The sequence below is a fragment of the Passer domesticus genome, chromosome 7 (assembly GCF_036417665.1).
Source record: "Passer domesticus isolate bPasDom1 chromosome 7, bPasDom1.hap1, whole genome shotgun sequence".
Taxonomy (NCBI): Eukaryota; Metazoa; Chordata; class Aves; order Passeriformes; family Passeridae; genus Passer; species Passer domesticus.
In genome coordinates, this window is record NC_087480.1 from 18,391,697 (window position 1) to 18,419,392 (window position 27,696).

Genomic DNA, 27,696 nt, shown 5'->3' on the forward strand with positions numbered 1-27,696 from the left:
AATCCTGGGGTGTGGGATTGTCCTGAGCTTGATGTGGAAGCACGGCTGGTGACAGAGTTTGGGGTTGGGGATCAAATCCTGGGGTGTGGGATTGTCCTGAGCTCCGTGTGGGAGCATGGCTGGTGACAGAGTTTGGGATTGGGGATCAAATCCTGAGGTGTGGGATTGTCCTGAGCTCGATGTGGGAGCACAGCTGGTGACAGAGTTTGGGATTGGGATTGGGATTGGGATTGGGATTGAATCCCGGGCTGTGGAAGCTTCCTGAGCTCCCTGTCGGAGTGTGGCTGGTGACAGAGCCTGGGGTTGAGATTTGAGTCCTGGGGTGCTGGAGCTTCCCAAGCACGTTGTGGGGTCACGGCTGGTGACAGAGCTCCCGGTTGCCTGCTCAGGGTTGGGATCGGGATTGAATCCTGCGGTGTGGGATCTTCCCGAGCTCCCTGTCAAAGCACACCTGGTGACAGCGCTTGGGGTGCTGCAGCTCCCGGGGCTCCCTGCCGGAGCTCCTCTCGCCCTTTTATGCTCGGTGTCCCGGCGGGGCCGGCGCCGGGAGCCTGATTGGCTCCGCATCACCGCGCCGCTTCCCGGTGCCGTTTCCTCCTCCCGCGGCCAGGTAGAGCCTCCCGCGGCCAGGTGCAGCTCCGACCGCCGCCGGCCTCCCCACGCAGCTCGCTCCGGCTCGCCCCGGGGCTTTTTCCCTTCCCCTGCCTTGTTTCTGCCCTTTTCCCCGTTCCCCGGGCCGGGCCCGTCCCGGTGCGGGCGCGGGGGGATGAGCGGCGGGCTGGTGGACGCCGCGGTGTTGGCACCGCTCAAACCCGTCAGCATGTCCGGGGAGCCCAGCGAGGACAGCCCGGTCTTCGAGGACATCAAAGCCCCCTCGCGGCCCCTGGAGACCCCTCCCGAGCTGGCGCAGGTAAGCGTTGGGACGGGGCCGCTCCCGCCCGCTCAGGTGCTCCCGGAGCCTCGGGATTTGGGCTGAATTCTGCTTTGTTTCTCCCGTCGTTGCTGCGACACCCCCGTGGCCCCGTCGGCTCCCGCTTCCCCCCGCGCTGGCTTTTCTCACGGGCGTGTTGGGTTTCGTTTGGGAATTTTGGTTTGGGTTTTTCGCCTCCCGTCTGCCTTCAAAACTCGCCGGCGTCCGTGTGGGGTTTGCTCCCACTCCGGGGTTCAGTCCCTGTCCCCTGGGGTGGCAGGCCAGGGGGTGTCCAGGGGCTCTCCCACCGGGAAGGGTTTTGGGATCTGGATTGCTGTGCCTGCGTGTGCTGGATGGGACACGGGACCTTATTTTCCATTTTATTTTATTCTCTGTACTTTTCCGCCACCACGGCGGAGAAGGAATGCTCCTTGAGATTCCCTGGCAGCGTTCCCCCCAGATAAAGCCCGGGATAAGGCTCTGGGGTGTTCCTGCAGGCCCACCCCTCTCCCGGGCCCTGCTGCCCACCCCGTGTGGGGGGACCAGGCTCCGTGTCCCACCCAGAGCCTCCAGCCGCTCTTCCTGGTGGGAAGGAGGGTGAGGCAGGCCGGGCCGCACCCTGGAGCCGAGGTTTCCCCTTTTCCCGCTCCGTGGGGCGCGGGGTGCCCGGGGTAATGATTAACCCCAACCCCACGGCCCCAGCGCCATTTTGGTCGGGGCGGGAGCGCTGCGGGCCCGGCCCCGGGGCCCTGCAGGGACCCCCGCCCGGCTGCCGCTCCTCCGGAGACCCCCGGGAGGCCACCCCAGCCTGGGGGGCACCAGCCGGGCTCGGGGCCACGTCCCCACTGCCCCTGCTCTGGTTCCCACGTCAGGGGCGTGCCAAGGGCCATTTTGGGGCTGTGTCCCGCAGAGGGAGGTGAAGGCCCTGGCTCCATCCCTGGATTTCCTGGAGCTCCGGGATCCACTGGGGCTGGCAGTGGTGCTCCTGGGTGTGGGCTCCTCCCTCCCTGTGGGCTTCCTGCTCCTCCATGGGGGTTCAGGGATCACCTGGATCGGAGCTGGGTGCTGGTTCTTGGAAAGCTGGGGTTTGTCCCCAGGGCCTGTCCCCGGGGAAAGCTGTCAGCTCCCTCCAAACCCCCCAAAACGGGCTGGGGAGGGTGAGCTTGGCTTCTTGCCTTTTTCCATCCAGGTGGGATGAGGCAGTGCAGCCATGGCTGGCCCTGAGCCACCTCCTGTCCCCCTCATGGGGACACCCATGGCTGGGGACACCCATGGCTAGGGGCACCTTCACCCCACCCCACGCTGCTGTGTTTCCAGGGGAAAGGCAGTTTCTGCTCCCAGTTTGATCCCACTTTGCTCTGGGGTGGTAGCAGCTGAGGGGTGGCCTTGGAGGTGTCACCCTTTGCCACCGACCCTCCTGTGTCCCCTTTTGGGCAGTGGGATCCTGGGACAGCGGCTGTGGAGCCGAGCAGGTCCCATGGATCCCGTGGATCCCCAAACCCTCGCAGGGAGCAGGGCTGTGCTGGGACACCCCAAGAGCCCCGGGCTGGACCCCAGAGCCCCCGGGCAGGAGCTTCCACGGCCTGGCCGCTGTCTCCCGGCGCGTTCCAGAGGCTGTGGCGCTGTGGGAGCCCTGCCTGGAGGCTGGAGGAGCTGCAGGGCTGCGAAGCCTTTGCTCCAGAGGGTTTTATCAGCTTGACAAGGCTGGTGCCAAAGGCTGTGACCTGTCAGGCTCCAGCTCGGGGCAGTTCCCGCTGCTCTGGCTGCCCGAGCTTGGGAAGAGGCAGGAGCAAATCATCCCTGTGGTTTCAAAGTCCCACTGCCATATATCCCTGTAAAATTGCTTTTCAGATGGGAGCTCTTTGCTGTTGAAAATTTTATTGAATCGGGCTCAGGTGGAAACAAATCCTTTGTGGAATTTCCAATCAAATTTTCCCTTTCTTTGTCTTTTCCAAAAAACCCAAACCAAAACCAAAACAAAAACCCACAAACAAACAAACAAACAAAAAACCTGAGAAAAGAGGAGGGAAAACGGCTTGTGAGAGAAAAGGACTTTTCCTTCCTCATTTGAGTCAGATCAGTCAGAAAAAGCATTTTCCTCTTTAAATCTGCAGTGGCTCATGCTGGAGGGAAAAATAATAATAATTTTATAATTAATAATAATAATCATCATCATAAAAACAAAGGCAGTAAATAATAATGATGATAACAATAATAACAATAATAACAATAATAATAGTAGTAGTAGTAGTAGTAGCAAAGCAAAAGTAATGTCCAGGAAGCATTTCAGGAGAGGAGGAGCTGATCCTTTGTGTGGCTGTCGGGTTCCCTGGATGAGTGAGGGCCCTGGGGGATTTATCCTTGCTCCCACCTGGCTGCCACAGCATTCCTGGGCACCTGGGGCTGGAGAAGCACCCCGGGATCACCCGGGGCCTGGAGGGACAGGGCAGGAATTGGCTCCTCCAGGCTCCCCGGTGGCTGTGGAGGTGTCACAGGGCTCTGCCACCCCTGTCCTTGAGGGCTTGGGAAGACAATCCCTGTGTCCCTTCCAGCTGGGAATTCTGGTGTTGGAGGCTCCGGGGCTGTTGAGAGAGGGCAGGAGCTGCTGGAAAGAGACAGAAGGACAAACCCCAACCCTGTCCCTCGGTTTAACCCCTTCCTGCCTGTGCCAGGCCCCAGGGCAGTTGTGGTGGTGAGCTCCCAGTGGGGCTGAGGCTGTGTGGGAAACAAGGAAGGTGCTGATGAGTGGGGAAAGGGATTTTCCTTGGCTGCAGGCTGAGGAACAGCAGCAAAGGGCTCCCTTTGTGTCCCCTGATCCCAGTTCCTGCCCCACAGGCACTTCCGCACTCTGTCCTTGGCTCCCTCTGGGCTGGGGGGTGCTCAGGAGGAATAAAACATCTCCAGCATCTGGGAGGTGCTCAGACACATCAGATGGCATCAGGAAAGTGCTGTTCCCAGAGCTTTTCCTGGCACTTCTCCTCCTCAGGGCTGGGAATGGCACTGCCAGAGCCTTCCAGCAGTGTGGATGAACTGTGGAACAGGGTGCGAGTGCTGGGGGGCTCCTCTGACTTCACCTTGGATCTTGGCAGGGATTTTGCTCCTGGATCACAGGAGAAGCTGGATCCAGCATTTTTAGGAATGCTCCAGCTTTCAGGGGGTGTTTCAGTCCTGCCCTGTCCCTGTGCCACATCCTGCACCTCCTTTGGTGCATCCTGCTCATGAATGTGGCTGTGGTGGCTTGAGGGTGGCTGTCCCTTGGAGCAGGGATGGCTTTTCCTGCTTCTTGGTGCTCCTGTGCCTTGGAACCAGGGTGATGGGTCCTGGTCAGGGCCAGGAGAGTCCTGCCTTCCATAAATAAAGCTCCTTTACTTTTTAGGAGAGATGTTGGAGTGCCAGCACAGCTCCCAGGGGATGATTCATTTCCTTGGAATCTCAGGAGCTGCAGGCAGGGAATAAATTTGGCTTTTCTGCAGGAAAGAGGAGATGGCCACTTTGAAATTTTGCTCTGGACCTGGAATGAGATGCCTGGGGAGAACTCCCTCCCTTGGGGATCCTCCTGGCTTTGGAGAAGGGTTTAGAAATTCCATGGAAGTGTGCAAATCCATTTCCAGAGGCGCTGGCATCCTGGGCAGGCTCCAGGGAGTGCAGGAATGGGGTGGGAGAGGTGGGAAGTTAAATGTTGCCAAGGAGGAACGGGAGCACCTGATCCCTCTGGCACGAGGATGGGTTTGGGAGCTGGTGGAGCCTTGCATGAGGGATCTCCAGAGGGAGGGATCCTTCCCTCTGTTTTGCTTTGGATGAGCTGATCCCAGTGTTTTGGGACCAGCCTGTGGATTTGCAAGTCTGATGAGCTTTGTGCCTGGCAGGTGTCTGCAGGGCCACAGGGAACTGGGAGACATTCCCAGAAAGGATCTGTTTATCCCTCTAATTTTTTCAGAAGACCCCAGGAGAATCCCCAGCCCAGGGGTGTGCCAGGGGTTGGTCCCACGGCAGAGCAGCTCCAGAGCCTGCAGGGAGCCCTGGGTAAAACCAGTGAGCCCAAACCCGGCACACCTGGGGGCTTCATCCACAACAATCGGTGTTTGATTTTTCTGGAGGCTCCAAACCCCACCGAGCTCCCTGGGCGAGGGCGGGATGGAAGGAGAGCGGGATGGAAGGAGAGTGGGATGGAAGGAGAGTGGGATGGAAGGAGAGCGGGATGGAAGGAGAGCGGGATGGAAGGAGAGCGGGATGGAAGGAGAGCGGGATGGAAGGAGAGCGGGATGGAAGGAGCAGAGAGATGGAAGGAGCAGCAGGATGGAAGGAGCAGAGGGATGGAAGGAGCAGAGGGATGGAAGGAGCAGAGGGATGGAAGGAGAGCGGGATGGAAGGAGCAGCTCCTTGCAGCAGAGCAGCTCAGCCGAACTTTGAGCCGCGGAGCTGCGCGGCTCTGGCCCGCTGGGACAAAGGCTGATTGTTCTGCTCGGGAAGGAGGGAGCGAGGGAAGGGATGGGGATTCCAGGTGTGCCGTGCTCGTCCTGCTCCCTGCTCCCTGCCATCCGCTTGGATTAGCAGGAAAAGCGCCTGGCGGTTGGTGTTTTTTTCCTTTTTGGAAAGCGGGGAAAGGAGGGAAGGAGCGGGCGCTCGGGTTTCCCTCGGCGGCTCCTCCCGAGCGCTGTGTGGGAGGCACACGCCGTCAGCCCAACTCGCTGCCCGGCTTTGGGGAATGCATTTCTGGCCCGTGCATCACCGCCCGGGAGCTTTCCCCCTCTCAAACCTGTTCGGTCACCTCCCGGCGCTGTTTTGTTCTCCTTCCCTGCTCCACTGAGTTCTTTTATCCAACCCATCCACTGCAAATAATCGCACTTACGAGCGTCTTGTGAGCTCGATTACAGTGTTTGCTTTCCTCGTGCTCCATTGGCGAATTCCCGCAGTCACAGGGTCCGGCCGGGCTCTGGGGATTGGAGAACTCGTGTTTACAATTCAGATGTTCTCAGAACTTGAGCTAGCATGAAAACCCTCCAAAAAAAGCCCCATAGGCTGTTTACCACATCAAAGAGCTTCAGCCCCGTTCAAGCTCGGCTTGAAACTCAAACAAAGAATCTTTCATTGAGTTCAGAAATGCTGCGAGAATTCTTGGAAAATTATTGTTTTCTCAGCGTGATGGGGAGGGGCCTTCAAGTTCCCACCCAGAGCAGGATTTTCAAGTATTAAAATGCATTTCAGAACCTCGCTCTTTGTAGGATTTTCAGTGCAAGCAGGAGAAGGGAACCGCAAGGAATTCATCCCAGTGTAGCTGCTCTGAAAACACAGGTTCATCCCGAAAAAGCAGGGTATTATCCATCCCTTATCAGATCCCTCACACCTGAGGTGATTTATCTCATGGGTCTGAACCCATCGTGGAGAGGCCAGAGCATGTGGATCTCTCCAGTCCATCAACCATGGGACTTTTTGTTGTGTATTTATTTACCCAAAATATTTTAATGTTGTCTCTACAAAATCATAATTTTGCTGTTCCTCAGGGACATTTCAGGGAGCCAAACCCAGGAATGGCTGTATATATTAAAATACCTCACAATGAGCAGGTTTGGTGTTCTCTAAGGTGTGGAAAAGCCCCACATTTATTGGGAAAATCAGGACATCTCCCCAGCTGCTCATCCAAAACACTTCCGAACGTTTTGTTCTGGGCAGCTTCCAATATTTGGGGGTTTTGTGGTTCTGTGGTGTGGGAGGAACTGCATTAATTTGGGGTTTGCCATACCTTGGGGGATGCCAGGAGTGTCCCAGTCCTTGTGCTTCCCAGGGCTGGCAATGCCCAGCCTCCCAAATGCTCCTGCTGGAGCTTCTCCAGGGCTCGGAGCCTTCTCCTGGGAGCTGCTGTTGGCCTGTGCCATAATCAGCTTCCCTTAATTAACAGCGACTGGGGACTCCTTTATACACAGGTGAAGTGTGGAAAGGGAGGGTTTGGGTGGAGGGCCCTGGGTCTGGAGGAAACTCCAGATTTCTGCTCCCAGCACCACACCAGGAGCACAGAGCTCCCTGCTCGTGGCAGGGGGTGGAATGAGGTGATGGTTGAGGTCCTTCCAACCAAAACCATTCCATGATTCCATGAAATACTGAGAACACGTGGCAGGAGTGGACCTGCTGCAGTGTCCCCCCAGTCCCTGTTCTGGCAGATCTCCTTGGCCTGGGACGTTCAGCCTTGGAAGAAGGGCTGGCCCAACCCAAGGCTGCCTCGGGGTGTGTTTTGTTTTCCCAACTGCTCTGGGAGGAAGTTGGGGCTGCAGGGATGGGGGGAATTTGCTGTCTGCACGTGAAACCTGACCTTGCCCGGGGTCTGCCCGGTGGTTTGCCTGGGAAGAATGGGATTTGTGGCCTCTTTGATGGGATCTGGATGCCAGGAGGGCTCCACAAGCCCAGGCAAGCAACCAGTGACTCATTCCATTGTCAGCCCCTGGGAACGTGCCTTGGAGAGGAGAGTGAGCTGCCACAGGGGCTGAGGGGGCAGAGTGAATCCCACCAGCTGGGGATGATCCCTGGGAGCTCCAAACCTCTCCCACAGCACCGTCAGGACTGGGGCAGGGATGTGGAAACGGGGGAACTGGGAGGCTCAAAGACAATCCCAGTGTCCTGTGGGCAGGGACAGGTGGATAAATCTGTCCAGGTAATCCTGGGCATTGTGGCATCCAAGAGTCAGGGAGAGGCAGTTCTGGGCTGGAGCTGAGTCCAGAAGGAGCAGCGGAGCTGCAGGGGGCCCCTGCTCCTGACTAATTCCAAATCCAGCACTGATTTGTGCCCGTGGAACCCAGGGTTCCTTGAGTGTTTTGGCTGAGGCTGGAGCAGCTCCAAGCTTCTCGATCTTCCAGGAGGTGAAATGACATTAAATCATTTCATTTTTCCCAAAACGCCCTCCAAGGGGCTGTAGCAGCTCGCACCAGGAATCAGCCCAGGTCAGCCTCCAGGAGCTTTGATGGAAAACCTCCTTGATTGCCTTCAAATGCTTCACCTCAGCCTTTGCTGAGCAGGAGTAGCCCAGAAATCATGGAGTAGGAATATTCTGAAAGCTGTGGAGGTCCAGCTCCCTTAAATCCTCATGTCCTCCCTTCCCACGCTTTGGGAGTTGTCCTCACACTGTGTGCAGCGATGGGAGAGGGGAGAGGCCATCCCTGATTCCCACCTTCCTTCCAGCTCCATCCAGGGCTCAGGTGGCTCTTGGTGGTTCTGCAGAAGTGGGATCTACCCCAAAAATGTGAATCAACCCCAAAGTCACCATGAGACCCCCTCCACCCTCACCTCTGGAGATGCTCCTGTGTCATTCCCTTCCTGCTCCGTGTCTCCAAGGTTTTGTTATTTTTCACTCCATTTATGGTTTTGTTTTTGAAAAGGTTTCTGCTTGCTGCTGGAGCCTGGCTGTTCCCAGCTGCTCCTCTTCCTGCCCCTTGACCTTGGAGTTGGATGAGGCTGTTTTCCCTGGCTCCCTTGGCCTTTGGGATTGTGGCATGATCCCGGTGATAAATTCCTGAGCTGGATTGCCTTTGAGGGAGCCTTTATCAGCTGCTGGAGGGAAGGAATTGCAAACACAGCCAGCAGGTCTGGGAGTGGGGCTGCCTGGATGGAGATTCCCCGCTTCCCTGGTTCCTGGGAAGCCATCATCTGCTCAGGGAGTTCCAACACAAGGGCAGGAAAGAGCACTGGAATAACCCTCCCCATCTCCTGGGTCAGCCATGGGCACAAACCTGGGGAATGAATGAAATTCCATGAACGATTTGGGAGCAGCACCTCATCCTGGAGTGCTCTGAACACCCAGCTTTGGGCAGGATGGGGTCTGACATCCTTTGTCTGCAGGGAACTGGGGCAGGAAAAGGGGAAATGTCTGGGGTGGTGATGTAAACCTTGGGCTTGGTCACCTCAGAGGTGTTTTCCAACCCAAATAATCCACGAATGCCTCGAGGGCAGCCCCTCACCCTGGAGCTGCTCAGAGCCCATCCAGGGCCTCCCTGGGCCCAGCACATTCCCACGGGAGCTCGGATTCCATCTGGGACAGGCTTTGTTGTTTACAGCAGCCAAACGTTGGGCACTTGAAAGGAAGAGTCCCGGGGCTTTCTTTGCTAATCCCGTTTTACAGAGAGTTCCAGGAGACTTGAGGAACAAACAGAAAATAACGTCGATCCAGGTCGGTATCAAACCCAAATGATCAGAGGATCAAATATTTACCCAGGTCAATATTTAACCAGGAGACAATAAATGCTGATATTGAACCAAATCTGGATATAAATACAGGCTATTTATAAAGTGAGCCTGCAAAGGGGCACTGCCAGGGCCGTGCCAGGGGGGTTGATTGATGATTATCCTGCCCATTGTTTGCTGATTCCCTTGGAGGCTGGAGTTTCGTGCAGGTGCACGGAGGAGAAGGAGCCCGGGCTGGGTTGTGGCACGGCCGTTGTGCCACACCTGTGCCCCGGGGTCCCTCACCCTGGGACAGGCCCCCTTCCTGCCGGAGCCACCTCCTGCTGCTCCCCCATTCCTTGCACCCCCAGGTCAGAGAATCATCGAGTCAGGGACTCGTTTGTGCTGGGGGGACATCAGAGGTCACCCAGCCCTGACACCTTCCGCTGTCCCAGGCTGCTCCCAGCCCCAACCCGGCCTTGGGCACTGCCAGGGATCCTGGGGCAGCCAGAGCTGCTCTGGGAATTCCATCCCAACCCCTCTCCACCCTGCCAGGGAACAATTCCTGCCCAATCTCCCATCCATCCCTGCCCTCTGGCAGTGGGAGCCATTCCCTGTGTCCTGTCCCTCCATCCCTTGTCCCCAGTCCCTCTGCAGCTCTCCTGGAGCCCCTTCAGGCCCTGGCAGGGCTCTGAGCTCTCCCTGGAGCCTTCTCCTCTCCAGGTGAGCCCCCCCAGCTCTGCCAGCCCGGCTCCAGCCCTGGAGCAGCTCCGTGGCCTCCTCTGGATTTACTCCAGCAGTTCCACATCCCTCTGATGCTGGGCCTCAGGGCTGGATGCTCTTGCCTGCCAAGCATGGACACTGGTGACATTTCTCCTGCCCCCTGTCCCCAAAGCTCTTTGCAGCCCCCCACGCTGGGGGCCGGGTGTGAGCAGGGGCCTGGAATCTCGCACCTGGGAGATGGGCTGGGGGCTCTGGCCAGGCAGGAGCGGGCTCAGGGCTGTGAAACACCCCCAGCCCTCCTGTGCCCGCTCAGGGCTCGGTGCTGTTTAGCAAACACCGATTTCCCTCCTGCCCCCCTGCCCGCCCGGGAGGTGACAACGCCTGATGTTCCTCCTCGGGCCGTTTGTCATTTATCACCTGCAGATTAGGAGGTGTTTAATCAGGGGACAGCCAGTCCCACCCCGGCCCCAGCCCAGCTCTCCGTGCTCGTGGTTAATCCGGGTTTATCTGGGGCCTGCCAAGAAATGTTTGTGTTGGACTCTGCTTGAATCGATCTCTGTGCTGATAACAGCTCCCCCAGGCTGGGACATCTGATCCAGGGATAAACCCCAGGCTCCTGCAGGATTTATGGGAGCTGCCAGGGCTGGAGGGGCTCATGTCCACCCCTGTGACCCTCTGGAAAATCCTGCTCCTGGAAAATCCCCTCTGGAGAGGTGGGATGGCATTGCTCTCTTCATGGAGCCACTGGTTGTACTGGGGCTGGGGGATTCAGCTCTCCCAGGGGCTGCTCCTGAGGTTATCCCATCCTCCAGGGAATTTTGGTCACCAGGTTTGGGTGTGCTGAGTGTAACACTGCTGGCCCAGAGACACGAACTGGTGTCCAGTGGCCTTTCTGGAGTGGACAAAGTGCTGGTTTGTGCCTTCTCCTCGTTTTTAATTTGGTTTTCTTTCTCTGCCAAGTTGAGGAGATGCTTCTCCAGGGTCAAACTTGGGTGACTTTGCGGGGGAAAATCCCCCTGGAATTCAGTGCTGTGGCTGTGTGAGGAGTTTCTTGTTGGCTTTCCCTTCCTGGGCACTTAAAGACAGCTGCACAAAAGAGGAGTGGGTTTAGGTGGGATTTTGGGAAGGAATTCCTGGCTGTGAGGGTGGGCAGGCCTGGCACAGGGTGCCCAGAGCAGCTGGGGCTGCCCCTGGATCCCTGGCAGTGCCCAAGGCCAGGCTGGACAGGGCTGGGAGCAGCCTGGGATGGTGGAATGGGATGAGCTTTGGGGTCTCTTCCAGCTCAAGCCATTGTGGGACTCTGTGAAGGATCCCAGTCCCTCTGGCCTCCCAGGTTTGTTTGTGTTTCCTCTTTTCCCTGAGCTGCTGGTCCCAGCCTGTGGCCATGCAGTTGGTGTTGTTTTGTGCCTCCTGCCCTCATCCTGGTCCCCAGGGATGGCCTGGCCATGCCTGTGAGGGAAACTGGGCCTGTGATCCCACTGAAAACCTGCTGGCTCTTCATCTGCAAGGCTCTGAGGCCTTTGCCCATGAGCCCACATCTCGTGCACTGTTGGGATGAGCTGAGCACCCTGTGTGTGGGATAACTCAATCCTGCCCAAAAAGAGCCAGGAAATGGCTCCTCCTGGAGGGGGATGGGCTGAGCATTCCAGGTCACTGCTGTCCCAGGAGGGGGACAGGCAGAGCATGTGGGGTCTCCAGCTCTGAGACCTGAAACTCTCCTGGCAGTGAGCAGGAGAGCCATGTGGAGTGAGAAGGAGCCCACAGGAGCCTGGCAAATACTGGCTTGGGATTTGGAGGAGTCCCAGATCTCTTCCCCTCTTCTTGGTGCTGGAGGGCTGTGGTCTGTTTGGAACACTGACCTTGGAGAAAGGATCCGGGTCTGAGGGATCTGGGAAGAGCCCTCAGCCCTCTCTGGGAATCTGGGAGAGGTGGAGGCAGAAGGGAGAGGTGCAGGACATTTGTGAGCTTGCTGTCATCTGTGTGGGGGGGTGATAAAGGGATTTAAGGTGCCGTGCCTCAGTCTCCTTGGGACAGCTCGGTGCTTTCCATTTGTCTCTTCTTCCCAAAGAGGCTTCTCTCCTCCTCCTTGGACAGGCTCCAGCCATGGTGGGAAACCATCAACCCATGGTGGGCAACCAGCTGCTTCCATGGCATGGGGTGTGGGGTGGGAGGAGATGCCATTGGCATGGGGGACACCTGGAGACCCGGGGGGCCCTGGGAGGCTCTGGGGGTGCTGCCCTCCCTGGCCAGGGGAATTTGGGGGGTCCATGGAGTGGCCAAGGCAAGGAGGACACCCCACTAACCCAGCCCTGCCTCCCACAGCTGCACCCCATGAGGATGGACCAGCGGATGCCACCGCTCATCCTGGAGGTGAGCAGCTTTCCTCACTCCTTCCCCTGCATCCTCCTGCTCCTGCTGGGAAGAGGAAACACAGAAGTCCCCAAGAGACTGAGCTGGGACATTCCCCACTCCCTCCTTCCATCCCCTCTTCCAGCTGGGACATGTCCCTCCCTCTCTGCCCGTCTCCCGAGTCAGTGTGTCACTGTCACCTCCGTGACCTGTGTGTCCCCATGGGCTGTGACAGGAGTGACAGCCAGGAGCACCCGAGTGCTTGAGTGGCACTTGGGCACCTCAGTTGTGCTGGTCTGAGCTGAGGACTTTGTAGGATCATGGAATTGTTTAATTTGGAGAAGCCCTCTAAGGTCATCCAATCCAACCATTCCCCAGCACTGCCAAGGCCACCACTGACCCATGTCCCTAAGTGTCACATCCACATGGCAGATAAATCCCTCCAGCAATGGGGACTCCAGCCAGGGCTGGACAACACATTGTGGGGGAGATTTTCCCAAAAATCCACCCTGACCTCCCCTGGCCGAGCCTGGGGCTGTTCCTTCTCCTTCTGTCCCTGTTCCCTGGAGCACAGCTCGACCCCCTCCGCTGTCCCCTCCTGTCAGGAGCTGTGCAGAGCCACAAGGGCCCCTGAGCCTCCTTTGCTCCAGCCTGAGCCCCTTCCCAGCTCCTCTCCAGGCTCAGCCCCTTCCCAGCTCCTCTCCAGGCTCAGCCCCTTCCCAGCTCCTCTCCAGGCTCAGCCCCTTCCCAGCTCCTCTCCAGGCTCAGCCCCTTCCCAGCTCCCTCAGCCCCTGGCCTGGCCTGGGCACTGCCTGGGAGGTGCTTTGGGGTCGGAGGTGCCAGCACCCGGCCGGGCAGGGTTTTCCAGGGGATTCTGAGCCCCAAACAAAAGGTTCCTGCCCATTTGTCCCTGTGGGAGGGACGCTGGTGCTGGGGCTCCTGCAGAGCTGTGGCTCGGTGGGGCATTCCCTGGGGTGGGATTGTTGTTCTGCAGGTGCTGCACACACACAGAGCAGTGGGCAGGGATGGTGTCCTCTGTCTGGTGACAGACACTGCTGTCCCTTACCACCCCTTTCTCCGGGAATTCCCCTGAGAGGGAATTACTGTATTTTTTTAAATGGAAAGACCAGGAAAAGACAGTGCTCTACAGGGAGGGGTGGTCCTGGAGGAAGGAAGGTTGGGTGATGCCAGACAAGGGCCCTCCATGGAAATTTGGGCCCTTGATGCCTTGTGGAGGCTGCCCTAAAACAGAGGCTGGGCAAAACTAAGAATAAAGTATGGATTTATTAAAAGGATCTCCTCCATGGATCCACCTTGGGCAGCACAAGAGCCCAGCCAGGGCTGCACCCAAGATGAACCAAAATGGCCACAAAATGCACAACTGGTCACAGGGTCTGTCACTTTGACCAGTTCTGCTCCATTTGCAGATTGGGGTTAATTGTCCAATTCCAGCCCCAGCCAATGCAGTCCCATCCTTTCCCTTTTTCTCTCTTCAGCCCACATTGTGCTCTTGGGCCTGAATTTGGATCATCTGTCCTTGGTCCCCAGCTAGAGCAGGAATTGTTTTGTCTCCCTGCTCTGTGCAGAGAGCTCACCGTCCCATAATGTGAAGCCCAGAGCCACACACTAAAGCAGCACAGAATCTGAAAATATAAAAGCTAAAACCTGAGGCATCACCCTCTATGGAAATTTGGGTCTTCCATGGATTCTTTAGTTTGGAAAGGCCCTCTGAGCTCCTCACCTTTCCCCATTTCTCTCCTGCCTGGTCCCCTCCGGCAGAAGGAGCTTCCCTTGGGAACTGGGGGTGAGAAAGTGAAATGCCAGAGATAAGGGAAGTGTGAAGGAAAAGGCACCCAGCACTGCCCTGCCCCTGCTCCTGCCAAGTGGGGCCGATCATGGCTCAGGAATGTGCGGCATCCCGAGCTGCCCGGGGCGAGCTGATTCCCAAGGGAACGTGGCCCGTGCCAGCCCGGGTGCCAGGAGTGCCCAGGGCTGGGCTCCAAGGCTGAGCCGTGGCTCTCCCGAGGGAGGAACCCGCCCAGCCGGGAGCAGAGGGGTTGGAGCTCTGCATGGATGGAGTGAAGCTGCAGATCTCCGAGTCCCTTCCCTTCCCTGCTGATGCCTCGGGGTACAGAGGGACAGCAGACACCGGGGACAGGCCCCAGGGAATGGCTAGAGCTGTGCCAGGGTGGAGATCAGGGAAAGGCTCCTTATCCAAGGGTGCTGGACACCGACCAGGCTCCCTAGGGAATGCAGCTCCAGGAATGTTTGCTCAATCAGGGTGAGGGTGTTGGGGTGCCCTGTGCAGGACCAGGGGCTGGACTGGATCCTTGTGGATCCCTTCCAACTTGGGATATCCCATGAGGCCACAAGCAGCTTTAGGCTCTGCCTGAGCCGGGTTTCCTTCTCCAGAGGGGCTTTTGGGCTTCCTTTAACCAGGACAGGAACTTGCAACACCACCATGTTTGAGGAGGTCATGTCATGGCTGATGCCCTTAGGGGTGTTTTCCACACGTGACAGTTCCCTGACTGTGCAGGGTTCCCAGCAGGCTGTGTACACACAGCAGCCCCAGCACGGCCCTTCCCAGCCCGGCCTCCCGAGCTCCTTCCTGAGTGGCCCAGGCTGGATTTGTGGCTGTCCCCGTGCCTGGGTGACAGCCAGCTCAGCCATGTGTTGCCAGCACGGCTCCCAGAGGTGCAAAGGCTCTGAATGAGCTGGAAGCTCTGTGATCCTTTCCCTGGAAAGGGCGAGGAAATCTCTTGGCTCCCACCCAGCTTTGTTAAGAGCCCTGAGGTGGCAGCAGGGCTGACTTTGGCCCATGGCACTGTGGTGACACAGTTCAGGGCTGGAAACCTCGGCTCAGGGCGTGGGCTGAACTCAGCTCCCGCTCCTGGAGTGCGCTCCGGGCTCTGCCAGGGAAACCTGGGCCTTTTCCAGCTGCTCTCCATGGGAATGAGGGCTTTGACACTTGGGGAGCCGTGCAATGAAGGCCTGGAGCTCTGCACGAGAGCTTTAGTGCTGGGATCTGCAACCACAGCGAGTAGAACCTGAGTCACCCAGGGCCAGGAGATGGATTTCCTCGAGGATTGCTCCATCAGGGTGCTGGATTGTTGGGCCTGGATCCAGTGGGATGCCCCAGCAGGCAGGAACCAGGAGGGGAAGGAGCCAGAGCCAGAGATTCTGGGAGCTTGGAGCTTGTAAAAACAGCTCTGTAAAACCAGAACTAACACAAAGGTTAGGCCAGGCTGAGTCACTGCCCAGGTGAGGCAGGAAGGCAGGAACTGTTCCCATTTCAGGCTAAGAACACACTGAATTAGTGGCAACATCACTTAGATTTCTAGGCCTGAATTATTCCCAATTAATTAAAGATATTGTCCTAGAATTCCTCAGTTCATTAAAGAGACTGTCCCAGAATAAAACACTCCTCAGGCTGCTGAGTTAAAAGGAGACCAGAGCCAGCATGTCCAGGGTGGGCTGCAGATCCAACGTGCCTGAGGTGTGATCCTGGCTGCATTCATCCCATTCCTAGTGCTCACTCCTTCTGCTTGCGTGGCCAAAGCTTTGTACCCAAAGCTTGCTTCCCTTTATCAGTTTGATTTCTGTCCTATCTGCATCCTCTCCTGGCTGCCATGTGTTATCAGGGAGATAGGGAGGGGGGAAGTGGGGCAGAGGATGCTGATTCAGCCATGGGGAGTCTGGGTGAGTCAGAGCCGGAGCTAAATCACCTCAGCTCAGGTTCCTGGGCCGTCACCACTGCTCCTCCACTTCCTGCTCGCTCAAACGCCCGCTGGGCATTGCCCCCCCCCCCCCCCCCCCCCCCCCCGCTGGCTGTCAAGGTCAGCTGTCCCAGCTCCCGTGTCCGTGTTTCTGCCGCAGGCACGCTCGGAGATGGACAAGTACCTGTCCAGCGAGGTGCCGCCCGTGCCGCTGCTCCCGGACAAGAAGTACCGCCGGGAGAGCGCCTCGGTGGTGGACGAGTTCTTCTCCACGGAGAAGCCCAGCTCGGCGCCCTACAGCGTGAACATCAACGTCATCCTGCCCGACACCACCCACCTGCGCACGGGGCTCTACCGGCCCCCCAAGCCCATGGCCCCCTTCCCGCAGATCAAATCTGAGCCCGGCACCGGCTTCTCGCAGCCCTGCTCGTCCTCCTCGGGCCCCACGCAGACCCTGCCCGACTTCACCAGCGTGTTCAGCATGCCCCAGTCGGTGGCGGTCAACAACATCTTCATCAAGCAGGAGATGCCAGCGGAGATCCCGCTGTCGGCCCACCCGCAGCAATCCCAGCTCTTCCAGCTGCCCCTGGGCGCCGCCAGCGCCGACATTCCCACCCTGGCGTCCTCCTCCAGCAGCACCACGGCCATCAGCTGCCTCAGCGGGGTCACCATGTCCACGGGCTCCGTGGCCAGCGTGGCACACAGAGCCGTGCAGCCAGCAGGGCCCCTCAAGCAGTACCCTCACGTAGCCCAGGGACAGGGGAGCTTTGGGAACATCTCCGGGCAGTTCTACCCCGCCCCGGGGGTCACTCTGCCCCCCTCGCCCCCCAACTCGCAGCCTGGCAGCCCCGAGAACCAGCCCGAGCTCATCAACACCATCTCTCCGCCGCCGTCCTACGAAGCCACTTTTGGACTGAAGCTGGTCCAGTCGTCCCAGATGCCCCCGGGGCCCACGGGCGTCGGGGGCCTCTCCCAGGGCCACGTTGTGATGCAGCCCCCCAAGTACAACCGGCGCAACAACCCCGAGCTGGAGAAGAGGAGGATCCACCACTGTGACTACCCAGGTGTGCTCGCGGGGGACTTCGGGGGTCTCTTGGCACCCTGAGGATGGGCAGGAGCCTCCAGGGAGGATAATCTGAGATCCTTTTGGGGTGCAGCTGTGGATGGAGCCCCAGGGAAGTGGGAGGGAGTAGAAGAGGTTGATCCCACCAGCATGGTGTGGTTCCTGTTTTGTCCCCTTCCCTCTCCTTTGCACACTGGCAAAAGTGACTCTGCAAGGTGGAGAGCTCCTAAGGCAGGGGGGCTCCTGGGAATCTGCTCCTTGGAATCTGCACTTGGGAATCTGCTCCTGAGCTCTTGCTTTGCTCTGGTCCTTCCCAACCCCGAGCAGCCACATGAAGCCACTTTGCCATTCCCACTGAGCCTTTCTTTTCCTCTCTCTCACAGTGGGTGGAAAACCAGCAAGGAATTCCCACCAGGAGCCCTGCTGGACTCTCTCTGAGAGTTCTGACCTTCCAAAGAGCCGAGGAACTGAAGATCCCTGTGCATCCTTCCATGGCTCCATGTGCTGCAGCAGGAGCCGTGCAAGGGCATTCATGGAGTGCTTTGGCTTGGAAGGGATGTTTAAAGGCCATGTCATCCCACCCCTGCCATGGACAGGGACACCTTCCTGTCCCAGTTTGCTCCAAGCCCTCAAGCTGGGGATCGGCCCAGAGCAGCTGTGGCTGCCCCTGGATCCCTGGAAGTGTCCCAGGCCAGGCTGGACACTGGGGCTTGGACACCCTGGGACAGGGGAAGGTGTCCGTGCCATGGCAGGGGTGGAGCTTGGATGAGCTTTTCTTCCAACCCAAACCAGTCTGGGATTCCATGGCACACACCAGTGAAGCAAATCCCATTGAGAGATGCCAGAGAGAGCCACTCCCAGGCCAGGACACACCTCCCACTTGCTGGGCTGATCCTCAGGGCTGGCCAGCTGTGGGTTAGCAAACAGCTTTCCAGGGGTGTGTGAGTGACAAAAGTCACTTCCTAACTGCCTCAGTGAGAGTCACTGACCCTTTCCCTGGCATGGCAGTGGCTGGAGGCCAGCCCAGAGGTGTGCCTGCTCCAGATCCTGTCCCCAGCCATGATGGCAGGAGCTGCATAAGGACAGGGATGTTGAGAGAGATCTTTCTGTGCTTGCACCTTCCCACTCTGTGGCACCCTGTGGATCAGGGACTTTCTGAGCCACAAGCTGCCAGTGCTTGATGGCTTGTGCTGAATTTTTTACCTTCTGCTGGTCATGGTGAGGACATGAAAGGTGGAATTAGACCTGAGACACACCCCTCGTGCCTGATTGCTCAGAGGCTCATCCTGCAGGATCTGCACCAAGGCAAAGTTGCTTTTAGGAGGATTTTGGTCTGTGGTGAAAAAAAAATCCCCCAGTCTTTGCTGAATAAATCCTGGGTCTGTACATGCAGAGATGGAGCAGGGACCCATGTGATCCCTCCCTCAAAGGTTCAGCTGGAGGTGACTCTAGTCAGGAATAATGGTGAGGGAATCTCACCAACCTGGTCTCTGTGAGGAAGTGAGGGGGGCTTGGAGACTGCACACCTGGAACCAGGTGAACATGGGAGACCTGTTGGTAAAGCCCCATCCAGAACCTTCCAGGGCCTAGAGGGGCTCCAGAAGAGCTGGAGAATGACCCGGGACAAGGATGGAGGGACAGGACACAGGGAATGGCTCCCACTGCCAGAGGGCAGGGCTGGATGGGATATTGGGAATTAGGAATTGTTCCCTGGCAGGGTGGGCAGGCCCTGGCACAGGGTGCCCAGAGCAGCTGTGGCTGCCCCTGGATCCCTGGCAGTGCCCAAGGCCAGGCTGGATGGGGCTGGGAGCAGCCTGGGACAGTGGAAGGTGTCCTTGCCATAGGATGGGAAGAGCTTTGAGCTCCCTTCCCACCTAAACAATTCCTTCATTCTGTGATCTCTCTCCCAGATGTGAGGGGCTGCCAAAGCTTCAGAGCCCCAGAAGCAAAACTGAATGGGGCCCCCACCCCTTGTCCCCCTGCCAAGGAGGGGAAAAGCAGCTTCTGCCCCTCCTGAGCAGGACAGGACCAAGGGCTGATCCTGAGCAGGAGGCTCCTCTGGGCTGGGTGGAAACACTGGGATGAAAAATATCCCCATGCTGCTTGTGCAGGTCATAAAAATGCAAATTCGTATTTGAATGTCCTCATCAAAACACAAAGCAGCAAGGCCACAAAGGGCAGCAGAGGCTTCCTTAAGCTTTATCCAAGTTAAACTTCAGAGGAGTTAAACGGACTCCTTTTGAGATACCTGCTGTTGGAACTGTTCCCCAGTCACGGTGTTTCTGTTAAACCCTGTCTTTGATGAAACCTGTTCATGCTGGTCTTGTGAAAACACTTCCCCCTGGCTCTGCTCTGGGACCTGGAAGCCAAGGTGTGACTGTCCCTGGCTGTTTCCTGCTTCCTGGAACACTGGTACCACGTCTGCTGGGCCAGGGCTGTTACAAAACCCAGCCTTGCAAAGTCGTGTCAGCAGTGAGACAGGGCAGCACAGAGCCAGAATCGTGTGGCAATCAGGTCTTTTCATCCTGCTGGTGGAAGGGGGGCTGGAACCTCTGTGCTTGACTGTCCCCCCGCCTGATTCCCAGCACAGTTCCCATGGGTGGCAGGAGAAGGTGTTAAAGTCTCTCTGCCTCAGAGCAGACACTCCTTAGTGCTGAGCCCAAGCCAGGCTTGTTTGCATGGCCCAGCTCTGTCCCTCCCCTCAAATCTGAGTTTGTTTGAGCAAGGGCCCCTTTCTCACAGGGAAATTGTGCTTTTTTCTGTCCTTGCAGGTTGCTCAAAGGTTTACACCAAGAGCTCCCACCTGAAGGCACATCAGAGGACTCACACAGGTAAGAGCAGCTCCAGGAAATGCTGCCAGCCTAAGGTACCAAAGCCCCTCAAAAAGGGCAAGGTTAGATGGGATATTGGGAAGGAATTCCTGGCTGTGAGGGTGGGCAGCCCTGGCACAGAGTGCCCAGAGCAGCTGTGGCTGCCCCTGGATCCCTGGCAGTGCCCAAGGCCAGGCTGGACACTGGGGCTGGGATGGTGGAAGTTACCGTGGTGCAAGATGGGCTTTGAGGTCCTTCCCAGCCTGATCTGTTCTTTGATTCTTTAATTTTTTTGTCACTCTGAGCTCTTCCCTTGAGATGTCCCAAATCCTACCTGGGGCTGATCCTGCTGATCCCACAGGAAGGCTGCATAGGGCCCGTGCTGCATATTTAGGATCTCTGAGGAGACCAGGGCATCTCTTCTGTGTCAGACCCCCACCCCAGGGCTCCCAGGCAGAGGGAGGAACCCCTCGTGTCTCCCTGAGTTCCACTCCCTCTGAATCCCACAGGGAAGGGCTTCCAGTCCATGCTGAGGGTGCCACAGGGAGCCCAGCTCGCAGCAGCCCCAGCACAGCTCCCCTGGGCTGATCCCAGCTCCGTGACACTCTGCATTCAACCCCGGCGCCCTCATTAAGGCATTTATTATACCTGAAACATTATCAGATCCCCAGGTAGTCCAGGAACCATCAGTGCCCTCATAAATCTCTTTTATAGGAGGGCTGATCTTTACTGAGAGCAATTAAGCCAGGCCCAGAGTTCACTTCTCTTTTTTATGAACAACGACCAAACCCCGTTCTGTGGCTGGGAATTGCTTCTTGCTCTTGGCTCCGCTCCTTCCTCCCCTTATCAGCCCTTCAAACAAAGAATTTTGCCTTGTGCGTGAGCCACAGTGTTTCTTTGGCAGGGGCTGGGCACGAGGGGGCTGGAAAACAGCACGGAAGGGGTGGAAAAAAAGGAACAGGAAGGATGTCGCCCCAGAGCTGGGTGCTGATAGGGGTTTATCACAGTCTGGAATCAAGGCTTTAAAATGAAATTAAATGTCTCTTGTCCCTTCTGTTGGGAGCTCTGTGCCCAGGACAGGATCCATGAGTTGGGCACCTCCTTACCTATCACGTATAAAGATGTACCCAGGAAAACTCAGTGGTTTCTCCAGGTTTCCCAGTAATCAGGCAGGAAATCCAAGTGGCTTTGCCTCCTTTCCTTCCCCTGCTGTTAGAAGGAAGGGTGGAGAGGTGAGGGAAGGTGTCAGGACCCTGGTGGTGGTGGTGTGGGATGAATAAAAAGGAAGGAATCCAATCCAGAGCCATCTTCCAGTCCTGGCCCAGGATCTCTGCATCCAATGTTTTTAAGCCTCGTGTTTTGCTTTGGTGGCCTTATCCTTGCTGAGGTCCTCACCAGAGCTGCAAGAGCAAGGGCTCACCTCAAATCCTGCCTCAGCTCCACCACCCAAAGAGTTAAAAATGTCCCTTCTCCCTTTCCCTGCCTGCTGTGGGAGCCCTTTCCTTGTGGTTTCCGTTGCCATGGCCCGCTGTTTTCCTCTGCTGGAGCCACCATTCATTTCCTGGGTGCCATTGTGAGGTTAAACATAAACCCCCGGGGCGGGAATGCCACCTCGGATCCTTTGTTTGAGCCCGCCCTGCCGTGCTGTCCTGGGAGAGGCAGCCAGCTCCGGGACAATGGGAAAGCCGGGACAATGGGAGACCTTGGGTTTCTGTCCTGGACACCCACCTGGCATTGTTTGGAAGCAAAGGGCTTCGGTGGGCTTGATCCAGCCCTGGAGGGGACAAGGTCTGGGCTGCAAGGGGCAAATCCTGCCTTGGGGAAAATCCTGCTTTGGGGAAAATCCTGGTTTTGGGAAAATCCTACCTTTGGGAGAATCCTGCTTTTGGGAGAATCCTGCTTTTGGGAAGATCCTACCTTGGGGCAAATCCTAACTTTGGGAAAAATCTTGCCTTTGGGAAAATCCCTCTTTTGGGAAAATCCTGTCTTGGGCAAATCCTGCCTTCAGGAAAAACCTGGTTTTGGGAAAATCCTAACTTTGGGCAAATCCTGCCTTTGGGAAAATCCTACCTTGGGACAAATCCTAACTTTGGGCAAATCCTGCCTTTGGGAAAATCCTACCTTGGGACAAATCCTAACTTTGGGCAAATCCTGCCTTTGGGAAAATCCTACCTTTGTCTTGGTATGTCCCAAGTCCCATAAAACCCCCAGCAACTCCTTGTAAATCCTCTGCAAGTGCTGTGTTTACCTGAGCCATAAAAATCCCTCTCCCTTTCCCATGGAGCAGCATCCAGGGGTTTTTGGAGGAGCAGGATGTTCTCGTGCTGCTCTGCCTCCTCTAGGTCCCTGTATCCATGTTTTTGTGTTTTACTGCAGGCAAGGCACTGGAGACCTTGCTGTGGCTGATTTCACTTCCCTGGCCAAATGTGGCATTCCCAGACTTGGAATTGTTCAAGGCCAGGTTGGATAGGACTTGGATCTAGTGGAAGGTGGAACGTGGTCTAGCAGAACCTGGTCTGGGGAAGATGGGCTTTAAGGTCCCTTCCAAGACAAGGCATTCCAGGATTCCCTGGCTCTGTGGAGCAGCCTGTGGGAGGAAGGGCTCCCTGGGAGCAAGGAGAGGAAGGAATCCCTAGACACTGATGTAGGAATCCCTGGAAGTCGGTGGAAGCTGGTCTGGGCAGGGTGGAACACAAAGGGCTTTGCGGTCTTTTCCAAGCTGAGCTGTTCCAGGATTCCCTGGTTCCGTGGAGCAGCCTATGGGAGGAAGGGCTCCCTGGAAGCATGGGACAGTCTCCCTGGAAGCCTGGGGAGAAGGAATCCCTGGAAGCACGGCAGGGCAGGGCACACATGCCCGTGCACGCGTGCTGCGTGCGGACGTGCGCTCCCGCCGCGCCGCTGCGCCCCGCAGTTGGCCCCGGGAAGGGTAAATATTTGAGGTCGGGAATGTCAGCACATTCCCTGAACTCTGCCTGCCTGTTCAGGCTGTTAAGAGCAGCACTAATATTTGAGAGCACCACGCCCTGCGTGGGGACAGGGCTGCAGGCAGGGCTCAGCCCCGGGGCCCGGCTGGAAGCGGCCCTCGGCTTTTCCAGCCCAGTTCCCAGCTGGCTGCGAAGGTGCCCGGTTGAATGGATTTCGGTTGGGAATGGGTGTGTTTGGGAGGGGGGGGAGAGGGCACGGGGATGACATCACCTGAATGCGCTGAGGGAAACACAATAGGTTGTGTACTGAGCTGCTGGCAGGGGAACTCGGAGGTGTGGAGCATTAGGTCATGGAATCCTGGAATTGTTTGGCTTTGGGAGGGGTCTTTAAAGGCTGTCTGATCCTTCAGGGACATCTTTCACTAGAGCAGGTTGCTTCAAATCCCATCCAACCTGGCCTTGAGCATTTCCAGGAACTGGCTGGCCACCAACATTGGATGGCAGTTTCAAAAAAATTTAGATTTTTCAGATTGAAATTTAGATTTGGAGCCCTGTCTTCCTCCTGGTGCTTCCCACCACTCATAGCTTCCTTAGGAATTTCTGGGTATTTATTTAAAAAAACCCAACCTAATTTACAAGTTGTTTTTAGCCAGAAATGCTCCAAAATCCAGCAGGAACTTGAAGAGCACCAGAAGGCAAAGAGGGGCAGGACGTGGTTGGTGCAGCTCAGTCCCTTGGTGGCGCTGGGCTGTGTGCCCTGGGGAGCCCTGGCAGTGCCAAGGAAGTTGGGTGTCTCCCAGAGGCTCGGGGGTGTTTTTGGGAGGCTGGGCAGGGGCTGAGGAGGGACAAGACCTGTGTGGTGCACTCACGCTCCCTCAGCGGCCCTGGGCTGTGCGCACTGGGGAGCCCCGGCAGTGCCACTGACGGGGGGCATCTCCAGAGGCCAGGGGGGTTTTTGGGGGGCTGGGCACACGCGTGTGACCTGTGCTGTCCCCCGGGCAGGTGAGAAGCCCTACAAGTGCACGTGGGAAGGCTGCGACTGGCGCTTCGCCCGCTCAGACGAGCTGACGCGGCACTACCGCAAGCACACGGGGGCCAAGCCCTTCAAGTGCCTGGCGTGCGGCCGCTGCTTCTCCCGCTCCGACCACCTGGCCCTGCACATGAAGAGGCACCAGAATTAGGAGCTGCCTCCCTTCCCCGTTCTCCAAGAGCAGCTCAAACTCTTCCCTTCTCCCAGGGAAGGACGTGTACATAGGAACGACCCCGTGCCGCCGTCGCCGAGGCGGCAGGAGAGCCCTGCCAGCCCAGCCTGACATTGTCTGGTTTTACCAGAGACTGGAACCCACCCAGCTCACCTCAAACGAGCCCTGATTGCAGACTGAGCTCCTGACGAGGCTCCTGGTGGCACTGGGGTGCTTGGATGCCCAAGGGCTTTCTTCTGGCAGTCCTGCGATTTATTTGTCACTCAGGAGCGACTTTGTGTCTCAAACCTTTGGGATGGGTTTTGCCATTTTAGTGAGGCCCAGGAGGATGTGACAGCTTGGCTGTGACAGCTCTCACTTGGACTCTCTTGGACAGTCCCGTGGCATAGCCATGGATGTGACACTGTGTGACCATGGACGTGGCACCTTGTCCCATGGAGTGACCATGGGTGTGACCCTGTCCCCCATGGTGTGACCATGGATGTGACCCTGTCCCCCATGGTGTGACCATGGATATGGCACTGGTGCCAGGGTGTGACCATGGATGTGACCCTGTCCCCCATGGTGTGACCATGGACGTGGCACTTTCTCCCATGGTGTGACCATGGATGTGACACTGTCCCTATGGTATGACCATGGATGTGGCACTGGTTCCAGGGTGTGACCATGGATGTGACCCTGTCCCCCGTGGTGTGACCATGGATGTGGCACCAGTGCTGTGCCAGAACAGGGGCCGTGCCCAGGACTGTTGGCAGTGACAGTCCCAGTCTCTGTGGGGGCACAGAAGAACTGACCTGTGACAAACTCACCCTTCAAATAAGGGGCAGCACAAAAGCAGGTGACAAAAGCATCACCTGTGTCCCACTGAGCCCATTCCTGGCAGCCAGCTTGGGACTGCGAGCACCTGCCCTGCCTGCCAGGTTTTTGTGGTTGTGTCCTTAGCATTTCTGTTTCCAAGAGGAATTTGGACTCCAGGTGTCTCTGGGAGGATCAGCGTGGGTTTGAAGCCACCCGGGGGACAGCATAGGAGCCACTGCTGAAGCTCTGGTGTCCCAGAATCCACCAGCAGTGCCCTTCTCCAGAATCTCACAAGGACTCGGTGGCTGCTGGTCCCACCAGGCCTGTGCTCTTGCCATTCCATCAGATGGGGAAAAAACCTACACCCAGGGAAAAAAGCATCTTGGAAACAAATTCCAATAAATCCTGCTGTTCAGAGTGGAATCACATGACTACCTCACAGGTTCACCTCCTCTGGCTCCCTAAGCTCCTTCCCCCATCCCGTGGGATGCACATCCCCATTCTCCAAAGCCTTCCAGGGGTTAAATTTGGGCACAACAAGAGCCAGTTCCAAGACCAGCTGTGAGCTTTGTAAATGAATCAGGACCACATAATGGGTCTGCTGTGTCCAGCAGAACACTGATTTGTCCCACACCCTCCTCTCTTGTTTCTCCGTGGATAAATTGGGGTGACTCACAGGTTGATGTGTGGGATGAGGGGCCAGGCAGGACCGTGGCATGGTCAGCTGGAATTTGGAGACCATTCCTCTCTGCTGTTGCCAGAGCCACTGCTGGGTTCCTGCTTGGCCTTTTCCTTGGATAAACAGAACCAGTGCCATGGGTCTGTTTGACAGCAGAGGAGGGCAGGGAGGATTTGGGGTCCGTGGTGTGCTGTTGGCTTTGGGACGGACGCTGGTCCAGCTCTGCAGTGACTCCTCCCTGTGGGTCCTCAGCCAGGGAGGGTGGGAATGCAGGGGGGAAAGGCCACGGAATTGTTGGACGGCTTTCCCAGCAGTGGGAACAGTTTTGCAGCCCTCAGCACCAACCTCCACAGTCCAAGGTGGTTTTTTGGGGTGTCTCTTGTGGTTGGACCTCCCCAGTGCAGGAGCCAAACCCCGAGGCACAGGGTCCCCACGTGTGTCACCATCAGCCCCACCCATGGCCCTCTCAGAGGGTCTCTTCATCCCCCTCTGCCTTTGGAGAAGGAAACCTCCTCTTCCCATCCCTAATTCCCCTTTCCCCCCACCCTGTGATGCTGATGGAACCCAAAAGCAGTTTGCTAAAACCCAGTACAAAGCCAAAACCACCAACAGGCAGCTTGAAATCCAAGGGGAATTGGACATAATTTTCCTGCTAATCTTGGGAATCTTTTTCCCTACAGCCTCTGCTTGTCCTCCCCTGGACTCTGTGTGTGTAAATATATAAATAAATATATATATTTTTTTCTTTTATCTGATGAGGGGCAGAAGTGTTTTAGCACCCACCCGCTGCTCTGTATGCAATCTCCTCACATGCAAATGCTTCTCTATGCAACAATATTTTGTTTTTAAAAATGAAAACCACAGCAAATCCTCAGCTTTTATTATTTTTCTATGGACAGAGCTCTGGGTTTGTATTAGTGGCCAAGGGCAGCTGTTTTTGGGGAGAAATCTGGGGAAAGGGGAGTGGTGCTGCTGGAGCCACGTGACACTCGTGACAAATGAAGGTCCCTCCATCCCCAGACCCCTGGGACATTTTGGAAACGTCCACCCCTTTGCAAGGAGTGGATCAAACGCTGGAATGTGGGTGCCTCATCTCTCTTTGATAACGGGGAGAAAATCGCTGTAAATAGGCCAAAAGTGCTGTGTGACCTCGTGGGTTCTCCCAGGTGATCCTTTATTATCCAACATGAACACAATGGGGAAGAAATTGGGACCTGGAAAATGGGGGGAAGATTTCTTTTCCAGGAATATTGATCCATCTCCTATTTTGTAATAAAATTTTATCACCTGCAGACCTGGTCTGGCTTCTGGTCCTTCCTGCTCCAAGAGCTTTTCTTGCCTTCATGCCCTGCCTTTCCTGGTGTGAGGAAATGGGGGATAAAGCTTTTTTATTGGGGGAATAAAGCTTTTTTATTGGGGAAATGGGTGTCCAGGCAGGGAAGGATCCATGGACGGTGTGAGCCTGGAGTTGTCCGTGTCCCAGTGCCATAAAGGGTGGGGGGGCACAACCCTTGTTTTTGATCCCCTCACTCTTATGTGCTCCCATTCTTTATCCTGAGAAGGGAAATGGGGCATCCACAGATCCCGGAAGGAGCTGGAGCAGAGCCAGGAGAGGGACAAGCCAGGGACAAGCCACCTGAACACTCCATGACCCCTCCTGTCCTTGGGGACACGGCTGTGCCACCGGGCTGTTCCTGGTGAAGTCACCAGGACAGTGAATACTGGGGATGCCAGCGAGGTTTGGGGGTGGCTGTTTGCTTGAGAACCTGACGTGTCCTCCCAAAACCCCAGAGAGGGCCCCACTGCAGAGGTGTCACCTGGCTGAGGTCCCTCTGGGCCAGCTCCTCCCTGGAACGTCCTCTGAGCAGTGCCGGATCTGGGACAGGGCTCAGATGGAAGTTCAGGCTCACCCCTCAGCGGGGTCTCAGCAGAGCAGGATCCCAAAAAGCCCTGCTCCCTTTCCCACCCCTGGCTCTTCTCCCCGCAGTGTCCCCCTGTCACCGTCCCTTCCCGGCCGTGTCTGTGCCGATGGTGAGGCCGGGGCTGTAAAAACTGGCCCGATGCACAGACTGTTCCTGTTGGAGCTCCAGGAACACTGAGATCCCGCTGGTCAAGGACAGCAAGGGAAGCAGGAGGGAGAGGGAGGGGTAAAATCCTGGGGGGAGCCTGGAGGAGGCTCACAGGGCACGGCCAGGAGGTGACAGCACCAACGGGAGACTCCTCCCGGCTTTCTGCTTGGAATTCAGAAGGGAGTGATGCTGATGCCACCACGCCGTGTCCAGGACCTGGAGAACATGGAAGGAGCGTGGGGATGGGGGGAGGCTCTGTCCTTCCTCTGCTCCCCGGGTGATTCCAGAGGGAGAAGCTGGAAGGTCCC

General features: G+C 57.0%; 1 protein-coding gene and 1 long non-coding RNA gene across 3 annotated transcripts; one reads left to right on the forward strand and one right to left on the reverse strand.

Annotated features, from left to right (window-relative positions):
- Positions 1 to 806: 806 nt before the first annotated feature.
- Positions 807 to 26,605, forward strand: LOC135304637 (Krueppel-like factor 5). 2 transcript variants are annotated; one of them, XM_064427261.1, is made up of 5 exons: positions 807 to 910; positions 12,101 to 12,148; positions 16,004 to 16,907; positions 19,678 to 19,737; positions 23,643 to 26,605. In XM_064427261.1, the coding sequence occupies exons 1-5, from the start codon at positions 821 to 823 to the stop codon at positions 23,819 to 23,821; spliced, it is 1,281 nt and encodes a 426-aa protein (XP_064283331.1). In that variant the 5' UTR covers positions 807 to 820; the 3' UTR covers positions 23,822 to 26,605. The 2 variants fall into 2 exon arrangements, with proteins under 2 accessions (XP_064283331.1, XP_064283329.1); XM_064427259.1 differs by lacking the exon at positions 23,643 to 26,605 and having other exon boundaries at positions 19,678 to 20,424.
- LOC135304639 (uncharacterized) lies at positions 20,496 to 21,236 on the reverse strand. The gene is made up of 3 exons (XR_010365947.1): positions 21,137 to 21,236; positions 20,823 to 20,925; positions 20,496 to 20,638 (listed from the first exon to the last, which is right to left on the reverse strand). It is a non-coding gene; the product is annotated as an uncharacterized LOC135304639 (long non-coding RNA).
- Positions 26,606 to 27,696: the final 1,091 nt, after the last annotated feature.

Bases quoted from the DNA above. Each gene is read 5' to 3' on its own strand.
- LOC135304637 (XM_064427259.1), top strand. From the start codon at position 821: ATGTCCGGGGAGCCCAGCGAGGACAGCCCGGTCTTCGAGGACATCAAA. The intron at 12,149-16,003 runs GTGAGCAGCTTT...TTTCTGCCGCAG, and splicing joins TGCCACCGCTCATCCTGGAG to GCACGCTCGGAGATGGACAA. The intron at 16,908-19,677 runs GTGTGCTCGCGG...CTGTCCTTGCAG, and splicing joins CCACCACTGTGACTACCCAG to GTTGCTCAAAGGTTTACACC.